Here is an 18,030-nt window from a genome sequence, read left to right as displayed (position 1 = left end):
ATCACGTCTGTTCAGAGGACAGTCTCATTTTTTACAGTGTACGTGTTAAACATGCTCCAGAGCTATAAAACGATGCACGCAAGATATAAAAACAGACAATGGAGAGGAAAAAACCGTGACACAGCACTGACACTTCTAAAAGAAAAAAATATATATATTTGTATTTCTTTTAAACAGCAGGCAGTCTATTCAGAGAAGATTACTCATACAATTTGTAAAATGCAGTATTCTATGATTGACAAGATTACATACCTCAGATTAAACAGCAGAGCAAATTAAGTGATGGGCCGGCCTTTTTTTTTTTCTTTTAATTAAATGCAAAGGAGAAAAGCATAGATTAACAATATTTAAAGCATAAAGTGCTGCGAAAGAGTATTCTTCTCAAACTCTATGTTTTCATACTTCCCCCACTTTAACGTTTAAGATCAAACAAATGTGAATATCAGACAAATAAAGTAAACAGAAAATGACGTTTTTAAATAATTTGGTTTAAGGAAAAAACTAATCAGAGCCACCTCGCCCTGTGTGACATACTACTACTACTTGACCCCTAAAGCTAATAACTGAAATCCAGCGTGTTCCATCACTCTAGAATAGTTTGTCTCACTTCTTTGCAACATTTAAATGTTTAAGCATTAACAGCTTTTTTAAAGTCGTACTACAGCATTTCAATCAGGCTCAAGTCCGGCCTTTGACGAAGCCACTTCTGAATGACCTACAAAAAACAAAAAGAAGTGGCCTTGGTGTGTTTTGGATTGTTGTCCTGCTGCAGCTCGAGCTTCTTGAACCGATGACCAAACATTGTGGTCGAGCAGAATTCATGTTCCCGTCGATCAAAGCAGCTCCAGACCGCCACACTTCCACCACGTTTGACTGTTGGTCTGATGTTTCTTTTACACCGGATGTAATGAGACACACTCCTTCCAAAAACTTGTGTCTCGTCAGTCCATAGAATAATCTCCCAAACGTCTTGATTGAGATGTTTGTTTGCCTTTATGGTTGTTTTCGGTCAGCAGTGGTTTTTACCTCGAAACTCCTCGTTGTGTCTTCCTTATGGTTGAACCATGAACTCTGACCTGGACTGAGACAGGGGAGGCCTGCTGTCCTTTAGATGATGTCCTGAGTTTGTCTGGGACGTTTTTTTGTACTAGATTTTGATTGACTATTACAGTTTCATGCTTGTTACACTGCCCCCTACAGGTTTGGCTGCTCATAGTAGCTCTGCATCAGTGTAAATTACGATTTTTAATTTTTTTAAATGTAGAAGGGGAAATATCTGTTTTTGTAAAAAAATTTAAAAAAAATTTAAAAAACTGGAAACGTGGAAACATGGCCTCAGTGATTTCTTGACTGAACACGTTAGGAGAGTCAATTCATGATTTGTCGATTGGGGCAATTTCTTTTTCACACAGGGCCAGGCGGGTTTGGACAGCTGATTTCCCTTAAAACATTCAAATCATTTAAGAACTGTATTTTGTGTTCACATTCGTTGCCTTTTTGTCCAATTTTATTAATTTGCTTGATGGTCTTATACATTTAAGCGGGTGAAATATTCCAAGTAAGAATTTGAGAAGGGGGCGAATACGTTGTCACAGCACGAACAGCAGACTGGCCCTCTGTCAAGCCCACATCTGCTTCTGTTCTGCTGAGAGTTCCACTTCAAACGAGGTTCATTCCACGTTTTATTTTCCACAGAGAAAGAAAAACTTCACAGCTTTCCTTTTCGAGACCGTGAATCCATAATTTACAACAAATGTTTGCTAAAATAATCCCTCAGTAGTTTTTGTATCCAATTTAAACAGGAGGCTGAATATTGTGAAGGAGGGAGTCTTAGTTACATTTGGCTGCTGGCCTCTGCCATCGTCGCTCTTATTAAAATTGGTCATTCAGATACATGTTGGCTCCGACTGTGACCGATCATTTTGGTGTACAGCTGAACGAATGTCTAACGATTCATCTTCTTACTCCTCTTGCTCGATGCTGCTCTCTCCGAAACAATGTGCTGGTACTTCTTTTTGTTGTTTCTGAGGAAGGAAGGAAGCAAAAAAGGAGGGAGAGAGGGCGAGAGATGTCAGTTACACATTTGTTAATTCTTAAGGACTATTCTGCAAGAAGTAAAAGATCCGACACAAAAGTCAAAATCTTTTGTTTAAAAGTCAGCAAAGTCTTCAGAATATTGACTTCAAATGTCTATAAATTAACCCAAATATTTTGTCTATAAAACTGTTCAATATTTTGGTCATTAAAAAAAAAAAAAAAAAATCTAAAATGTGGTTCCATATCATTGCATGTATGAAATATGTTCTAAAATACTCACAGGCTCAAAAGGCAACCGGATGCATCAAATTAATACTGTAATCAGTCGTAGACATATTCTGAAGACTGAAAAAAGAAACGCCTGCTCTAATGTGTCTGATCAATTTCTCTCTTTTTTTTTTTTTAAAGCAGAAAAACTGCAAAAATACATTCTTATCTGAATGTAAGACATTACCAGACATTCTTATCTGCATTATATACCTCATCTAAGTTTAATAACTGAATTATGTGTTTGTTAAGTGATATTCATTCAAGTTTTACTGTTTTCAAATGAGCAGCATTCGTGTTTTTCAATGTTTCCCTTCTTGGATATTATTTGAACGCTCTCTATTCCACCTTAATGACGTCTGAACAAAGTAGGAGGTGGGATAATGAAACCCTGGCGGAGACGTCGAGTCATGAAAACACCGCCAGCGGCGGCGTCGTGTTGGACTCACTGTCTGAACTCGGCATCGGCCAGCAGCTCCTCCACCATTGTGCGCTTCCTCTCCTTCCTGGGGATGCGTGAATGAAAGTCCACTGCGCTGTCCACCACAGTACCAACCTGTGACGCACAGAACCAAACGGGTCAGGCTTGTAAACTCGCCGCAAAATTCCTGGAAACTTTAGTGAGGTCAACGACCCGAGTGTCGTGTTTTCTGCAGTACAATGACGGTACTACTGACCTGGAAGTATTTCGGGAAGCCGTCCCTGTCGTTCTTCTTGTAGAACCTCTTTGAATCCAGGGAGCCTCTCATCTTCAGAACTTGCAGGTCTTTTTTCAGTTCGGGGGTGAGCTCCGGGGCCTTCATGTTGAACCAAGCCTCTCCCGTTGACTTCGCTCTTTCCGCCTGGGGGGTGGGGGGTGGGATTGCAAGACAGTGTATTGAATGGAAAATAGGAAATGTCATCTTTTTCAAATGTAATGTACACAAAGCATCATTTTCTAATTCGCAAAAACTCACAGATTTGAAGACGGGTTTGACACATTTTAACATGTTCTAAATTCTGGTAAACTGTGTTGGAGAGACCCAACAATAAACGGGTCAATTGCAAAGAAACATTCTGGAACGCCTAGAAACTCTATCTAGGCAGTGAGACAGGACATTCAGCAATACTGCAACGTCCAACTGGACAAAACCGTGCCTCTCCAGTCTCCACCAGTCAGTTCTAACTTGTTCAACGTGCCGTTATTTACCTGGTTTTACGCGACAGCCTGCGTTATTGTGCCACATCAGTTTCAGTCCAAAGCAAAATATGCAAATCGATTATCCTGCACGAAGTCAGGCGACTGTAAAGCCAAACTGCAGGACGCTTCTAAACATAAAACAGATCAGCGATCATCTGAAATCTCTTTGTGTGCTCAAACTCGTTAGATTAAAAACACATGTAGTACTACGAATTCAGATGGCAGCGTTCATACTTCAGTCTGGTGTTCAAAAGCACGTCTGCTGTGTTGACAAGTGCCGCACCGTTGAGTTTATTTTAAAATGAGATGCATAAGGAATCAAATCCATTGTAATCTTGAGGTCTTTGGATGTATAACCTGTTAGTGAGCTTTAGAAATGAAAAATAAAAAAAACCACAAAGATGATTCAACTGTTACCGAGTATACATCTTCGTTTTAGAGGTTATATTTCAGCTAATTAAGCTCTTATTGTGACATTTGGTCTCGGTGGTTTCAAGTTGATATGGATCAACTTTTACATTTATGCTTATTTTGTAAGCCAGCGGGTTGTTTCTATTTTAGTTTGTTTTTTGTATTTTATATCATATCATTATGGTGAGAAAAGTTGAATGAAATAACAGTAAATAACAAGGAGGTGCCGAGGGAAAACTTTTTAAACTTTGATTGGACCAATGAACAACACCTTGTCTGTCGGCACTGCTTATATATAATCAATTGATTTAATAAACAACAACAACAACAACAACAACAACTCCACTTTACTGGTCTTATAGTGTTAACTTTGAAAAATAAAGTTGTCCTGACAGCTGAAGATGGAATAAACCAGTTTTCCACACAGCAGACAAACTAATAATAAATCCGTTTTGTCTAACTCACTTTACGTTTCGACTTCAAGGCTTGTTTGGATTCACTGTATGGAGGCACTGCGTCCTTCTTCTCATAATCTGGTCCAATCACACTCTTCTTCATCACCTGTGGACACAAGATGACCATGTTAAATAACCAATTCTACAAATGGTAAAGAAACCATCAGAATAGCAGATGGATTGATTATTTAATTGGATGAATATTAAACTATTCATCCTGGAACATGAATTTGGAGGGAGAGAGAAAAAGAATAAGGGTTACATCATCTTGGCTCTTCTTTTCCTTCTGTTGTTGTGAAGAAGAGCTGCCGGGTTTAGATGAGCTGCCATCAAAAGAGATGTAGAGCCTCCCCACATCTTTGACTTTGATGCCGGGGTCAATCCTGCTGGACAAGTCCATCCTGAAATAATAAAAAATAAATCATTGAGGCTCCTTTCTCACTGAACCCAGCAGAGTTCAGCTGTCTTGCTCGTCAGGACGTCATAATTACAAATAAACAGAAGCAACGAGAAAATGTAACAACAACCAAACAAGCTTTGTGTCCTTAAATATCATTTCAGTCCGATTCCACTAGAAGCCATGTTTTTTTTTTTACTACAACCCAGGATGACACTATGCAAAAATTTAAATTCTACTTTATAGCGAAATACAGCAGTTTAAAAACAAATGAACTTACAATGTAAGCGCAGCAATGTTGAATATGGAAAAATGTTTAGCCAATAATGGTTTACTGAGATTGACAGCTGTGCTACCGTGTGTTCGTCCCCCTCAAGCTATTTTTTTTTCCCGCCGTCTTGATGCACACCTATAAAGACGCGGCGGCAGCAGGAAGGTGTTTGATGTACATAAAAGTGTTTTGAATCCACACTGCTGCGACGAGCACAGACTGATGTGTTTAGTTGCATTTGCCATTCAAACCTTTATGTAAATGTGATACTTACAAATGAGAGCGTCTCCTTGGGAACAGGACGAGCGCAGTGTCATCATCACCATCATCATCTCCTTCCTCATCGACAAACTTGTCTTCTTCCACAACTCCTTTACTGGAGCGCGCCTCTCCTCCCTCCCGCCCTTCCTGGTAGTATTGAACGTCCACGTCACTCCCCGATCGCGTGTCGATCATAAACAGCCCATCAACAGAAGCAGCAGACACGTTGATTGATCCGCCTTTCTCCTTCTCTTCAGACACTTCCATCTTTGCTTCCTCTTCATCAGATTCCTCATCTTCATCACTGCAGTCCAGCAGACTGATAATCTTTGTTTTTTTAGGCGCAGACTCGGCTACGGCGTCGTGCTGTTGGTCTGGTGTCACATGAACAGAGTCTAGCTGGAGCTCAACCACCTTCTGAGAGTCTCCTGCTGACGGGCTGATCTCCACACTGGGCTGGATTTCTACAACCTCAGGGAGAGGCCCGACGCTCTGTGCTGAGTGGGCCTCCTCGTCAGCTCCATCCTCATTCTGCTGCTTCTCTTCTGTGTCCACTGGGATTTCAGAGGCCCTCTTACATATTGTTACTCTCACAGACTGGGCAGGTTCTGACGGCTCTCCTGAAAGGACCAGTTTCTTCATTTCTATCTCTGAGGTGTCCTCGGCTTGGTAATCAGCAGGTGGCTCCACCTGCTGGTCTTCCTTGATCATGACAAGCTCAGAAACGGCTCCTTTGCTGCAAGCTGGAACGTCTTCTGACAGAACCACTTCAACTTTTTTTGAATCTGCATCAGCAGGCGTGAGCTCTACGACTACTCCTTCAGACATTGGGATCAGTGTGCAATCTGAAGAGGAATAGTTTGACGCTTCATCCTCTTTGACGGCTTCTACAGCATCATCAACAACAGTGGCGCTCCTAACTGAGCTACTTATGGACGGAGCGCCACAACTGCTGTACCCCGAGCCTGTGCGACTGCTGCAGGGAGTCCCTTCACCTTGCGTGGAGCACAAGCTGCCTATAGGGGAATGCACATCAGTCAGCTGAAGTTTCTTCCTGGATCTCGTTGATCTGCGGCTGGAACAATCCGTGTCTGAGACATTGCTGTTCTCACTTGAAGACACCGACTGCTCAATGTTAGCTTTGGCCCGGGACAGAGCGAGAGACATTTTCTGCTGACTCCTGGTGACTCTGTGGCTAATTGATGGCACAGGAGTGTCACAATATTGCCTGCTTCTGGTGGTACGTCTGCTACTTCTACAAGATACAGAGGAGGCGCAGGAGTCCACCTCAGATTGAACAATGGGGCAGGAGGGAGTCGAGCATATTCTTTTTGAAGAGATGGCAGAAGAAGATGAAGCTCCTTCATCCGAGTTGTCGGAGGTCTCCACACGGGCATGATGAGTCGAGTCATCTGCTGGTTTAGGGGCCTCAGTGGTTTTTCGATCAGTGGAAAAAGTAACCTGTGGAGGACACAGCATTCGGTATTAATCATAAAGCTGCATTATCACAAGAAAGAGCTGAAGTGATGATGGCTTTGGCCACTGGTAGAACAAATAAACTTCAGTCTGTGCACAGGAGAAAAGACCAAGAATATTTTCTCTTAATTGACAACAGACAGGATAAAATTAATTTCCCCTTTGATTCCCTTTCAATGTGTCAAATACATAATCCATACTGATGCTATGGTCATTTGCAAAGTATTTTTCAGTATTCAGTTTGTACAAAATCAAGTAGTCGTCATAAATCATATTGCTGTAATAAAAGAATATCCCTTTATAGGCATTTTTCCAAGTCTAATTTTGCTTATTATATATATAAAAATAAAAAAAAAATTGTATTCCAAGTTACAAAAGCTTAGACCTTAAAACATAAAAAAAAAGATGGCAGTTTAGACTAAAATCTATCCTTTATGTGCTAATATTTAACATTCAATATATAATCTAGACTAAATTATTGAGACAACAATTAATGCATAACCATAAAACTACAAGTTTAACAGACAGGAGCAATGTTTGACCTGCAATTGACGTTCACCCATTCTCAACTCAGTTAATATAGCAATATCTCACTGAAACCAGTTGCACAATATAACCGCTATGGGTTTGGTATTTTTTTTATACAGAAATACATCTGTTTCTATTTGGCGTCTCCAAGTCCAATAACTGGAGTAATGCCATACGTGGTTTAAACTAAAATGCCTGTTTACATCGCGTATTACGGTAAAGCAGTCAGAAGCCAGGGAGCTTCATGGTGCGTTCAAGAACAACCTCAATTGCGAGCATAAATCACAACAGTACTGTACAGTCGTAATGTAAGAAAAATTCATCAAAATTTGAATTGTTTTCAGGAAAATCCATGACATTCTTGTTCTACAGGCTCCCGCTGTGCCCATTTTCAATTAGAATTACTGTCGCATTTTCTCACAATTACACAATGAATTCACAACAATATATATCTTACTGTACATCCATAAATAATAAAATTGTTTTCAGCAAACTCCACCACATTCTTGTTCTACTGGCCCATAGGTACCTCTGTTTCTCAGTGTCACCCTTTCCTTTTGCAGAATTTGGTTTCTTTAAACCATTTTTGCTTGTACTCCATTCATAGCAGTCCAACTCAGCTGGTCATCTCCATCCTCTCTGCAGCTCATTAGTCAATCATCTGTTTACCAGTCAGTGTGACGATCTGAGAGTCTGTACCTTATTCTCATGCTTGTACGCTCTTTGTTGTTGTCATCATTTTTAAATCAGATTTATTTTAACCTTTGGCTGGTTTTGGGGCCACCAATTCTTCATCTGAACCGTCTACTGTATTTTGATGTTTGGGGTATTAAATACTTAAATTCTTGTCATGCCTCTGCCAACAACAGGTACAGAAACAATTAGATTTTCTATGAATTTTTTGACAAACCTGTACAATATTGTTTGTATTGGGTGTGTTTTGAGCAAGGTACCCGGGAGCCTGTAGAAGAAGAATCTGGTGAAGTTTGCTGAAAACAATTAGATTTTCGATGATTATTTGTTACAACACACCTGTACAGTACTGTTGTGATTTATGCTTGCAATTGAGGTGTACTTGAACGCACCATGAAGCTCCCGTCAGATTCTGACTGCTTTACCGTAATACGCAACGTAAACAGGCATTCTAGTTTAAACCGCGGATGGCATTACTCCAGTGTCCAACATGGCGGAGAAGTTGGTCTCTTTTCAACAGGGCTCCTCAAACATTACGATTTCTTATCTATTTTCACCACATCTACACTAAAACCCGATTCAGAGTCTCAAAGTCGGAGACAAATCGGCTCCAGCATTGTTACCTTTGGTAGTAATGTAAAGATATGCGGAAGTTGCAAAGCATAGTAACTTTAGATCATGTTATTAATATTATTAGGTGGACTTTTAAGTGGCCAAACTGTACAAACGGAACTCATACGTCAAGCTAGTTTGCATCGTTGCTTCAGTGTTTTTGTTTAATCAGAAGCCAGAAGGTTTTCAGTTTTCAAACAAACGTGGAGAGCGTTTGGTCGGAGTGAGTTTTGATCACAGCCCCGCAGCGGTTTGACGTGTCAGGACGTCCCACCCGCACGGAGCTGTCACGCCGTAAAACTCGGTCTCGTTCACGCACTCACCTGAACACGAGGAGTTTTTGTCGGGGTCGATATATCTGTGGAGCCCACGCGACCCGCTCTCCTAGTGAGCACCATGTTGCACGCGCTCTCTTGCTTTCACTTCCGGTATTTGTGTCATATCCGGCGTTGAGGGCCACAGGACAAGCAGACGATCGCAGAGCACCACTCATCCAACGACTTGTTGGAAATGTCGTAATAAAATACCTCAGCTGAAGTTGGAGAAGTGTATGAGAATGTAGCCGCCAGTGCGGGAAGCAGGGTTACACGTCAGGACAGGTAGATTTAATCAGGCAGGTAGAGAGAGAGCTGTCTGGGGTCCTACCTGGAAATATGTGAACACACTACCAACAGTGAGCTTTGAATGAAGCTTTTGTGAGAAAAGCTCTTAAGACTGAGATGCACTGACAATCACACACATAAGGGTGACAGAAAACGTATGTTTGGATACTTTTATTGAGCCAATTCATGAACAGATACACTATATGACAATAGTAAATGTTTACAGTACAAGAGAGAATCTGAGGATTTGCTGAACTCAAACTGGAAAAAACAAACATGACTCATAAATAACATCTTAAATTGGGTTAAATTATTTTTAAACACCCAGTTGTGTGTAGTTTCAAGTGCTATAAAACGCTGGACTCAAAATAATCTCATAAGCAAGAGTGACATCCACGTAATGATCAAATTAAATTAAATCCTGTTTAACTGGATAAAGTCTGACAGAATGTGTGTAGTACAATATATTCAGGTTTGAACTCATGGATCAGTCTTCTTGATTCAGGAATGTGGATGGCTTACTGTCCAGCAGGTTAAACAAAGATCTGTTCCATGAATAAATCTGACTTTTTTTCATTTCATACTTAAAGTGGTTCCTCCTTAATTTTTAAAATGTATTTATTCCTGCATAAAGGTTTGTCTGGTTTATATGTACTTGTAATTATCTCACTCTAATTCATTATAATTCAGACCCAGGGGAGACAAAGCAGGAATCAGAACAGAAGGATAAACAAGTGAGAGGCACTTTACATTATAACATGTTCATGAAACCTTCGCATAGAATCAAAGAGTAGCGGCAAACATTGTCCTTCATAGTGTCAAACCTTACATTGCTGATAAGCTGCTTATCCATCGACCATCTCACAAAGACATCAATCTTTCTCTCTCCAACTGACTCTGGACTTCATCTCCTGCTTTTGGACCTCAATGCCGCTACGGTAATGAATACCTGCATCTGATAAACAGAGTGAATCATCTGTGAGATAAAACAACTTGAGGTGATTGGTGGCTTCCATTTTTAAGAGTTCTTACTTGACATGTTGTGTATTGACTGAAAATGTTGGGAAATGGCTTTGTCCCTGTGTCTTTTTTTGTGCTCTGCCATTCGGCTGCTAGGGGCTGGCCTTTCTTGCACTGACAAGGTAACCCTTGGACTTTATGATGCCTCTGCTCTTGACAATAACAGAGTAACGCAGGACCCACTCCAGCCTCCAGTCTCCGATGTTTAGGTCCTGCACACCCTCCTGCACTGCTTCCTGGAATGTTGCTGCAGACATGAGCTCTAGTAAGGGGAAAAAAAAAAATAAAATATATATATAAAGACAAATATAAACATGAACATTTAGAAAAAGAAAAAGAAATAAAAAGAAAATCACAGACTGTTGAACCACAGCCAGGAACATTTGCTTAGAGCTCAAATCAATTCAGACACTTTTAACAAACCAATCATAAAAGAAGCAGAAATAAACACAACATGAAACATACCTGACAGAAGTCATTTAGCAAAAGTTAAAAATAATAGCAAAGAAAAAAACAGAAGTCATTAAGTCATTATTATATTCTCGTCAGTTGCATTATTCAGTCTGAGTCACATGACAATCAGCAAGAGTCATTAAAGTGGATTCATTTCTCCTATTTTGTTTCCCCTGCCGTTGCAGAGCAGTGTGTTCCTTCTTTAAACCGCAGACATTTTCATGTCATGGAGACGCCTGGAATTTTGTCATTTACAAGCTCAGTGTGTTTCCAAAAAGAGTTTTAAGATGTAAAATATTTGATATTGACTTATCTGAAAAGTGATTTCTAAATTAGTTTGTATTTGATTACTGACACTACTTTGCTTGTAGTAATCCTTTAATGATACAGGATCAGTAAAATGAGCCACAAGCTTCAGCAGATTGCTTTTTCAGTTGCTGGATGGTTAATATTTTGTAATAATGTCCTTGTTTGCTGCTTTGTATGAATGCAACTGAAAAAAATGAACTATCTAACTAACTAACTTCCTCAGAAGCTGGTCAACCTCTCATTAGAAAGACAGATACATACAGTAGCACTGGATAGTATTGCTCTGACCTCCAGTACCACTGTGAGAGACTTTTGAGAGTCTGCAGGATTGCTTTTTCTTTTTTTTGCGTATTGCGTAATGTCTCTAAAATCAGAGACATGTTGAATTAAGAGTGACGCTGAAAAATTGATCCATGCATTTCTTCCTTCAAGCGTAGACAATTTTAACTCCCTATTATCAGGGTGTCCAAATGACTGCTTAAGTCAATTCAATTAATTACAAATGCTGCAGCGAGAGTCCCGACAGGAACCAGCAGGAGAGATCACATCACTCCAATAGCTTCTCTTCCTTGACTTCCTGTTCAATCGAGAATAGAATTGAAAATGATTTTAACTTCTAAAGCTCTTAACAACCAGGCTCCATCATATCTTAAAGAGCTGTTAGTCCCATATCACGCCAGAGGAACACTTCATACAGAGTGCTGCTTACTGGGCCATTGTCTAGTGAAGCTTTTATAGGCTAAACCTGCTGGCAGCGCGACACTGACAATATTACACGTTAATACATTTTGGAACACAAAATACACCGAAATCAAGCGACACACTTTCTTCTCTATGAATAAAATGAGAATAATTATCAATAACAAAAAACTTCTGAAACCGTAACAAGTAAAAAAGGGACTCACCTTTGGGATCATTGTGTGTGAGGAGCTGGATGTCAAACTCTTTGGCGAAAGCGGTCAGGTCAGGAGGCATGACACAGCAGGACGCCAGGTTGACCTGGTTACTGCTGGGCTTCACCTGGTCCGACAGAAGAACAATCTGCTGCTGACTTCAGTTTAACAAAGACAAACTGCTCAAAGGAAGAACTCTCAGCTCCAATCATGCAGCACAGTGCATCCAGAGCGCTTCACTTTGTCTTGCATTTTGTTATGTTACAGGCTGATTTCAAGATGGATTCAATTCTACACACAATACCCTATGATAACGCGAAAAAAAGAATAATTTTAGCAAATTTATTAGAAATACAAAAAGGTCTACGAAGTCACATGTACATAAACACTGACAGCCTTTGCTGAATATTTTGTTAATGCACCGTTGACATAAATTACAGCCGCAAGACTTTTTGGATACGTCCGCTGCTGCAGTGTAAAAACTCACTTCTTTTATTATTTTTTTTTTAAATAGATTAGGTGTTGTCACGTGAGACGCTGTTGTGTAAACGGGCCTTAGACACATTCGTGAACAATATTTGAGAGAAATAGGCCTTTTGTGTACAAAGAATAATGGGAGCAAAAACTAAAGTGTCGGGTTTTTATTTTTGTATAATGCAGATATATTTTATTTCGCAGTGTAATGGCTTTACACACAACCAAATAACATTGATTTGAAAACGTTGTTTTTAGACACTCATTCTTCTCACCCTATTGACACACTCATTACAGTTCCCATGGGTCCCGGGTTAAAACTGCAGAGGATGGATGTTGTGATGTGATCAAAAGGCACGTAGTTTGCCGTCTGGTTTGTTTGAAACTTGCTGTGACAGGAAATGACAACATGTGGTTGTATAGTCGCACACATCAAGCCAACACTGCCCTCCTGCAGCCCAAAGGAGCAGTGAGCTGCGTTCATGCTGGTTGTCGAGAGGATTTAACCTGCCTCCGAGGATAACCTCTTAAACTGAACGATTTTATGAGACGGAACAAAGTTCAGCCCCGTTACAGTGATTATAACTTCTAAAGCAACACATCAAAACACAATAAACATTTTGTTATGGCTCCAAAAAAAATCATCACACAATCAGACTTATGACACAATTTCACTTCAAAAGTCTTTGTGGTTAACGACTCTTGGGATGCATCAGACGTTACGATATCGGTAATCAATGTAAAAAGAAGAAAAAACACTCGGTGCACTTCAGGATTTGAGACTTGTAGATACAAGAGTCCCACTGACCTGAGCCCAGTTGTGGAGCTGCTCCAGCAGATCTTTGTCCAGGTCAGAGGTACCGATGGCAGCGATCTGTTGGCTCCTGACGAGTGTCTCCAGCTGCTCCCAGGCCGGCTGAAGGTGAGCCAGAGTTTGGTTGTCATCCTCCACGGACACACAGGGCGCTATTATGACCGAGTCCAGCTGAGACACTGCCAGCGTCTGGCAGGCTGAAGAAATAAAGACAAATACGGCCAAATTATAGAAAAATGGTTAATATTCAAAACGCTGTACCTCACATTCTGATTTAACGCGTTGCTGGAAAAACAAAATCTCACCTAACTCCACTGCATCTCCGATAGACGACTGATTTGACTCACAAAGGAACAGCTTCACTGCAGAAACAAAGCAAATATCAACATATCAAATTTGGAGAAGTTAGACAAGGAAGCACAAATGAGCACCAAAACACAAACATTTTCAGGCATAAAACAAGGACAGGAAGCATTTGGAGATTCAGTCTCAGATTCTTCACAGATTTCCCATCAACATCCCAACCGACACTGACCTGATACCTTCACCTCCTCCCTCTCCTCAGGTGTGATGGCATCTGTTGCCTCAGTGATGAAGCAGTCCAGCATGTCTGGAAGATCCTGGAAGGGCCAGAAAGCACTTGGATTTGAGACTGGAACAGTGGCACTGCAGTGTTGTTATCATCCAGATAAACCAGCTAAAGGAGGTGAACGGTTGCGATAATTTATACAGGCTGTAGCACTAACTTCAGATGATTCTGCAAACGGAACCTTTGCTTTACAATCATTCAGAGGGAGAGACTTTCTGTGGGAGTAGTTCAAGGTTTTGTCAAACATAATCAACATGCACAACTGCAATCAAACAGAGGTTGTGCAATTTTGTTTATTGTCAATCATTCTTGTCAGCATTACGCTGACACAGTAGAAACCTAAAAATGTCCGTTCATATTACAGACTACTGATATATTAGGTTACTAAATATTGACTGAAACCATGGATGGTCCTTTAGCAGTAGAGCACAATAGATTAGTACAGTGTGGTGGGATTTTCTTCCTGGTGGGCACATCAGGACCAAGAGTTCCCACAGGATCTCATCTCACAACAGGACAAAGTCATTTCTTTTTGTGTTGAAGTAGTTTCCTGATGAAACTGTGTTTTTTTAAAAATATTGATTGGTGGAGCTCAAACACGGCTTTAATGGAAACAGATTATTTCTTAAATGTATATTACAGTATCATTTTGTCATACAAGACCCATGTCTTTTTTTCTTCCACCCCATTGTCGAAAAAACTGTACCAATAACTCAAACATGCCATTCTCACTGCAGCCTTTGTAGTTCAACTTTACGACATACTGAAATACGTAGTTTAATATTACTACCTTTTGTGATAATCACCCTCTCGGTCCCACGTTGCAGTTATTGAACAAAACATTCTTCACTAAAGTATGTACATCAAACTCCATCCAGCCCCGCCAGGCTAACAGACAGATGCACATTGGGAATGGCGCCTTTGACAACCAACATGGCATGAACATTCAACATGACAGCTTCTTTTCAGTAAGCCTGCGAGTTTCTTTGATGTACCACTGCAGTTATTTCACTTTCCCATTCATTGAAATCCTACTGAAAGACCGTGTGGCAGCAGTACTGAGCAACTCATTCATGTCCTGCTGATCTGACCGCATTAAACACCGTCAATACAAATCTACGCCACTTATTTCACACAGTTACAAAACACACAGGACAATGTTTGATGGTGCATTTTGCCATTGAACTCGGGAAAAGAAAACATGAGTCAAACTGTAAATTTTCCCACCTTGGTTGAAGGTTTGTTCGTGGAAAACCAATTGTTCAGGGTGGCCTGGATGCAGTCTCGAAGCTGAAAAACCAACACACATCATGGTGGTGTTTAATGTTATTTCCATTAAAGTTTCTGTTGCAAATGTGTACAGTTTATGTTTCGCTGATGCAAGATGTTTTTGCCCGTCCCTACAGATGGAATATATTATCATTGCCATTCCTAAAATGCACAAGAAATTGAGCAGTTGACTTAACAACAGCATTTACATCCCTGTGATATGCTGACTGGGAGATGGACAAGTCACTGTGAGTTTTCAATCATGAAACCAGCTGGACTGATGAACCGACAAATAAAAGAGTGTAATTTCAAAGTAATCTGTTACCAAAAGGATAATGAATGAGTACTGGTCTGCTGTATCATCAGTTTATTGATGAGTGAAATGTAGGATCAAAAAATGGACATGTTCATTGTTGGACACAGAGAGAGACAGAGCAGGACTGGCCACAACAATTATAAGTCTTTAATTGGTGAGAAACATGCCTCATTAAATTTAAAGTAACTATTGTAGATTTAAGAAGGTACTTTGATGTGTACAATAAGTGTATGCAGGATAAGTACAGACAAACAGGTTCCTAAACAACTGACTGCAGCGTGTTTATTTGCAGCATTCAGGGTCTATGCGAGCCCCAGTGGATCCTTATGATTTGACAATGTGGATTGAAACGGTTTAAGGTGTACTATTCACAACAAACCATAATGACAAACAACTGTCAGTGCAGAGACCACCGAGTGAAATCTTTAGTAATTGCTGATGAGCCCACAGGTTTTTGACAGGAGGGTTCATCAGATATGCACTATATAAGATAAGATAAGATATCCCTTTATTATTATTTATTTATCTCGCATGTGGAGAAATTGTGGTAATCGTGTCTGGTCTGATCACACAACACAAAGTGTAACGAGTGTCTGAACCTGCTGAACTGTTTCTGGTGGATGGCGTTTTACAGAGGACAACTTGACGTGAGATACTGTTGGGGTCTGATCGGACCCAAGACACCATTTTTGTTTGTTGAGAAGCTGTCTTCAGTGATTAGAGTCAATGTGAGTCAAAGGTTTATTGTGTGGGTGACAATACCCAGTACACTGATTGGTGAATTATTTTGGGGCCCATGCAGACCCCAGGTGTACAACAACATAAGTTTGGAAAGATGTCCCGATGAAGGTTAAACTGAGGGATTTAACTCATTTTAAAGTTAAATCCAGCATTTTCTTGTCTGCTCATACTAATATTTCACCAGTGTTACATCCCTTTTACAAACAAACAGAAATGAAGGTCTGGACACTAAGCACTTTCCTCAGCTGATGATTGAAAGTTGCCAAACACAATTATACAAACTTGAACCATTAATCACCACTGAGGTGTGAGGAGTAATTCTTTATTTTTTGTAAAAACACTTGTTAGAGATTTGAACGTGGTTTTGTTCAGGACTGGAGGTAGTAATAGATTACAAATACTCAAAATACTGAATACTTTGAAAAGTCTTTTTGGTCACTTCGACTTTTACAAGTATAATTGTATTTATTTATAAGTAAGTACAATTTACACCATGTCCTCTGCTTTTCAGGTTTTTTTTCTGTTTTCCAGAGAAATATGCTTAAAAAAAAGGTAAACATTTATTTTATGCGACTTGAATAACTATTATAAACAATGCCATTATATCGACTGAAAACAAGAGTAGTTTCAAGAAGTAGTTATAGATATGTAACTTCTTATTTTTAACTAACGTCTTTTTTACAGCACTAAAAGCAGCAGGTGGACTTTCCTCCGCAGCTTGGTTCGTCATTACCAATAAACAACAACCATTCGACACTGCCTGTAAACTATTTACCCCACGTATGGAAGTTGTTTACACTGCTTGGACATTAAACTACCGGTGTTAACCGGAGACAACACGTGGCTGCTCGCAGGTCAGAGGATGTCGAGGAATAGTTGGACCGTGTTTAGGTGTGGTTCCCTCCCGTGTGTTGGTGAAGTTAGCAGGTTAACAGTTAAACCAGGTAGTTCAACCTGCGGGCTAAGAGCTAACGGGCTACAGGAACCGACATACGCCGCGGCGCTGGATTAACAGCTTCCCGGTTCCTCTAACCTCCTCGCTGGGAGAACCGGGACACTTCTTCTTCAGCCGGCTCCGGTTCACCAGGTTCCCGGTGTGCAGCCGCAGAATCCCGGCGTGGCTCAACAGCATCCTCGCCTCGGTGCTGGTGTTGTGGGGGTCCATGTGGTCCGTCGGTGGCTAAGCTAACGAGCTGCTCACACAGCGGGTGTCTGTGTCAAGATGTGCCGGCAGGAGTGTCTCTTTCTTGGCGTCCCGGACCTGCTGCTGCTGCTGCTGCTGGAATGTCAGTGAAACGCTGTAGTCAGGATGACTTGCACTCAGAGGTGCTGACTGACTTGACTTGCTGGTTTGTTTGTTGCCAAGTGGCTGTTAGGGAGTTAAGCTTGTGGGACACGCCCACGTATACATGCACGGGGCTGGTTAGCAAACCTGGTGAGGATCACCCGGAGCGGTAACTCACGGTGAGCCTCTGACCCTGGACCGGATCACTGGAGCGGCTTCAACACGAGCGCTCTAGTTTGACCGCGAGATGGCGCCTCGCCCTATTTTTCTGTTTCGTTAGTGGCAATAAGCACTGATCTGGGTTCAAATCTCGGCACGGCCTTTCTGTGTACAATTTGCTTGTTTTCCCTGTGTGATCGTGGGTTTTCCTCTGGTTGGTGACCCTAAATTGCTCTTTGGTGTACATGTGAGTGTGTATATGATTGTCTGTCTCTGTGTGTTTGCCCTTTGATGGACAGGTGACCTGTCCAGAGTGTATCCTGCCCTCCTCATGGGATTGGCTCCAGCGCCACATGACCCTGCATAGAATACAGGATGGCTGGATGGATGGATGAATGGATGAATGGATGAATGGCTGGATGATTACCAGTGTCATCTCACTGTGAGGAGATCCCTGGCACAAGTTTTGACCTTTGAAAGTGCAGTTTGCATGCCCTTCCTGTGCATTTGGGGATTTT

General features: G+C 40.9%; 2 protein-coding genes across 3 annotated transcripts; both read right to left on the bottom strand.

Moving 5' to 3' along the window:
• Nucleotides 1-135: 135 nt before the first annotated feature.
• dnttip2 (deoxynucleotidyltransferase, terminal, interacting protein 2) lies at nucleotides 136-9,024 on the bottom strand. The gene is made up of 7 exons (XM_080472740.1): nucleotides 8,912-9,024; nucleotides 5,293-6,740; nucleotides 4,613-4,751; nucleotides 4,361-4,456; nucleotides 2,982-3,146; nucleotides 2,754-2,860; nucleotides 136-2,024 (listed from the first exon to the last, which is right to left on the bottom strand). Exons 1-7 carry the CDS (start codon nucleotides 8,984-8,986, stop codon nucleotides 1,946-1,948), a joined length of 2,109 nt encoding a protein of 702 aa, XP_080328866.1. The 5' UTR covers nucleotides 8,987-9,024; the 3' UTR covers nucleotides 136-1,945.
• Nucleotides 9,025-9,335: 311 nt separating this feature from the next.
• On the bottom strand, nucleotides 9,336-17,475 carry gclm (glutamate-cysteine ligase, modifier subunit). Of its 2 annotated transcripts, XR_013935739.1 has the most exons (8): nucleotides 17,102-17,475; nucleotides 14,970-15,032; nucleotides 13,689-13,773; nucleotides 13,459-13,515; nucleotides 13,148-13,350; nucleotides 11,878-11,992; nucleotides 10,223-10,472; nucleotides 9,354-10,145 (listed from the first exon to the last, which is right to left on the bottom strand). XR_013935739.1 is itself a non-coding variant. In XM_080473716.1 (7 exons), exons 1-7 carry the CDS (start codon nucleotides 17,231-17,233, stop codon nucleotides 10,303-10,305), a joined length of 825 nt encoding a protein of 274 aa, XP_080329842.1. In that variant the 5' UTR covers nucleotides 17,234-17,475; the 3' UTR covers nucleotides 9,336-10,302. The 2 variants fall into 2 exon arrangements, 1 of the variants encoding a protein (XP_080329842.1); XM_080473716.1 differs by having other exon boundaries at nucleotides 9,336-10,472.
• Between the last annotated feature and the right edge of the window lie 555 nt (nucleotides 17,476-18,030).

Source organism: Lipophrys pholis (assembly GCF_963383615.2).
Source record: "Lipophrys pholis genome assembly, chromosome: 10".
NCBI lineage: Eukaryota > Metazoa > Chordata > Actinopteri > Blenniiformes > Blenniidae > Lipophrys > Lipophrys pholis.
This window is presented reverse-complemented; position numbering and strand designations above follow the sequence as displayed.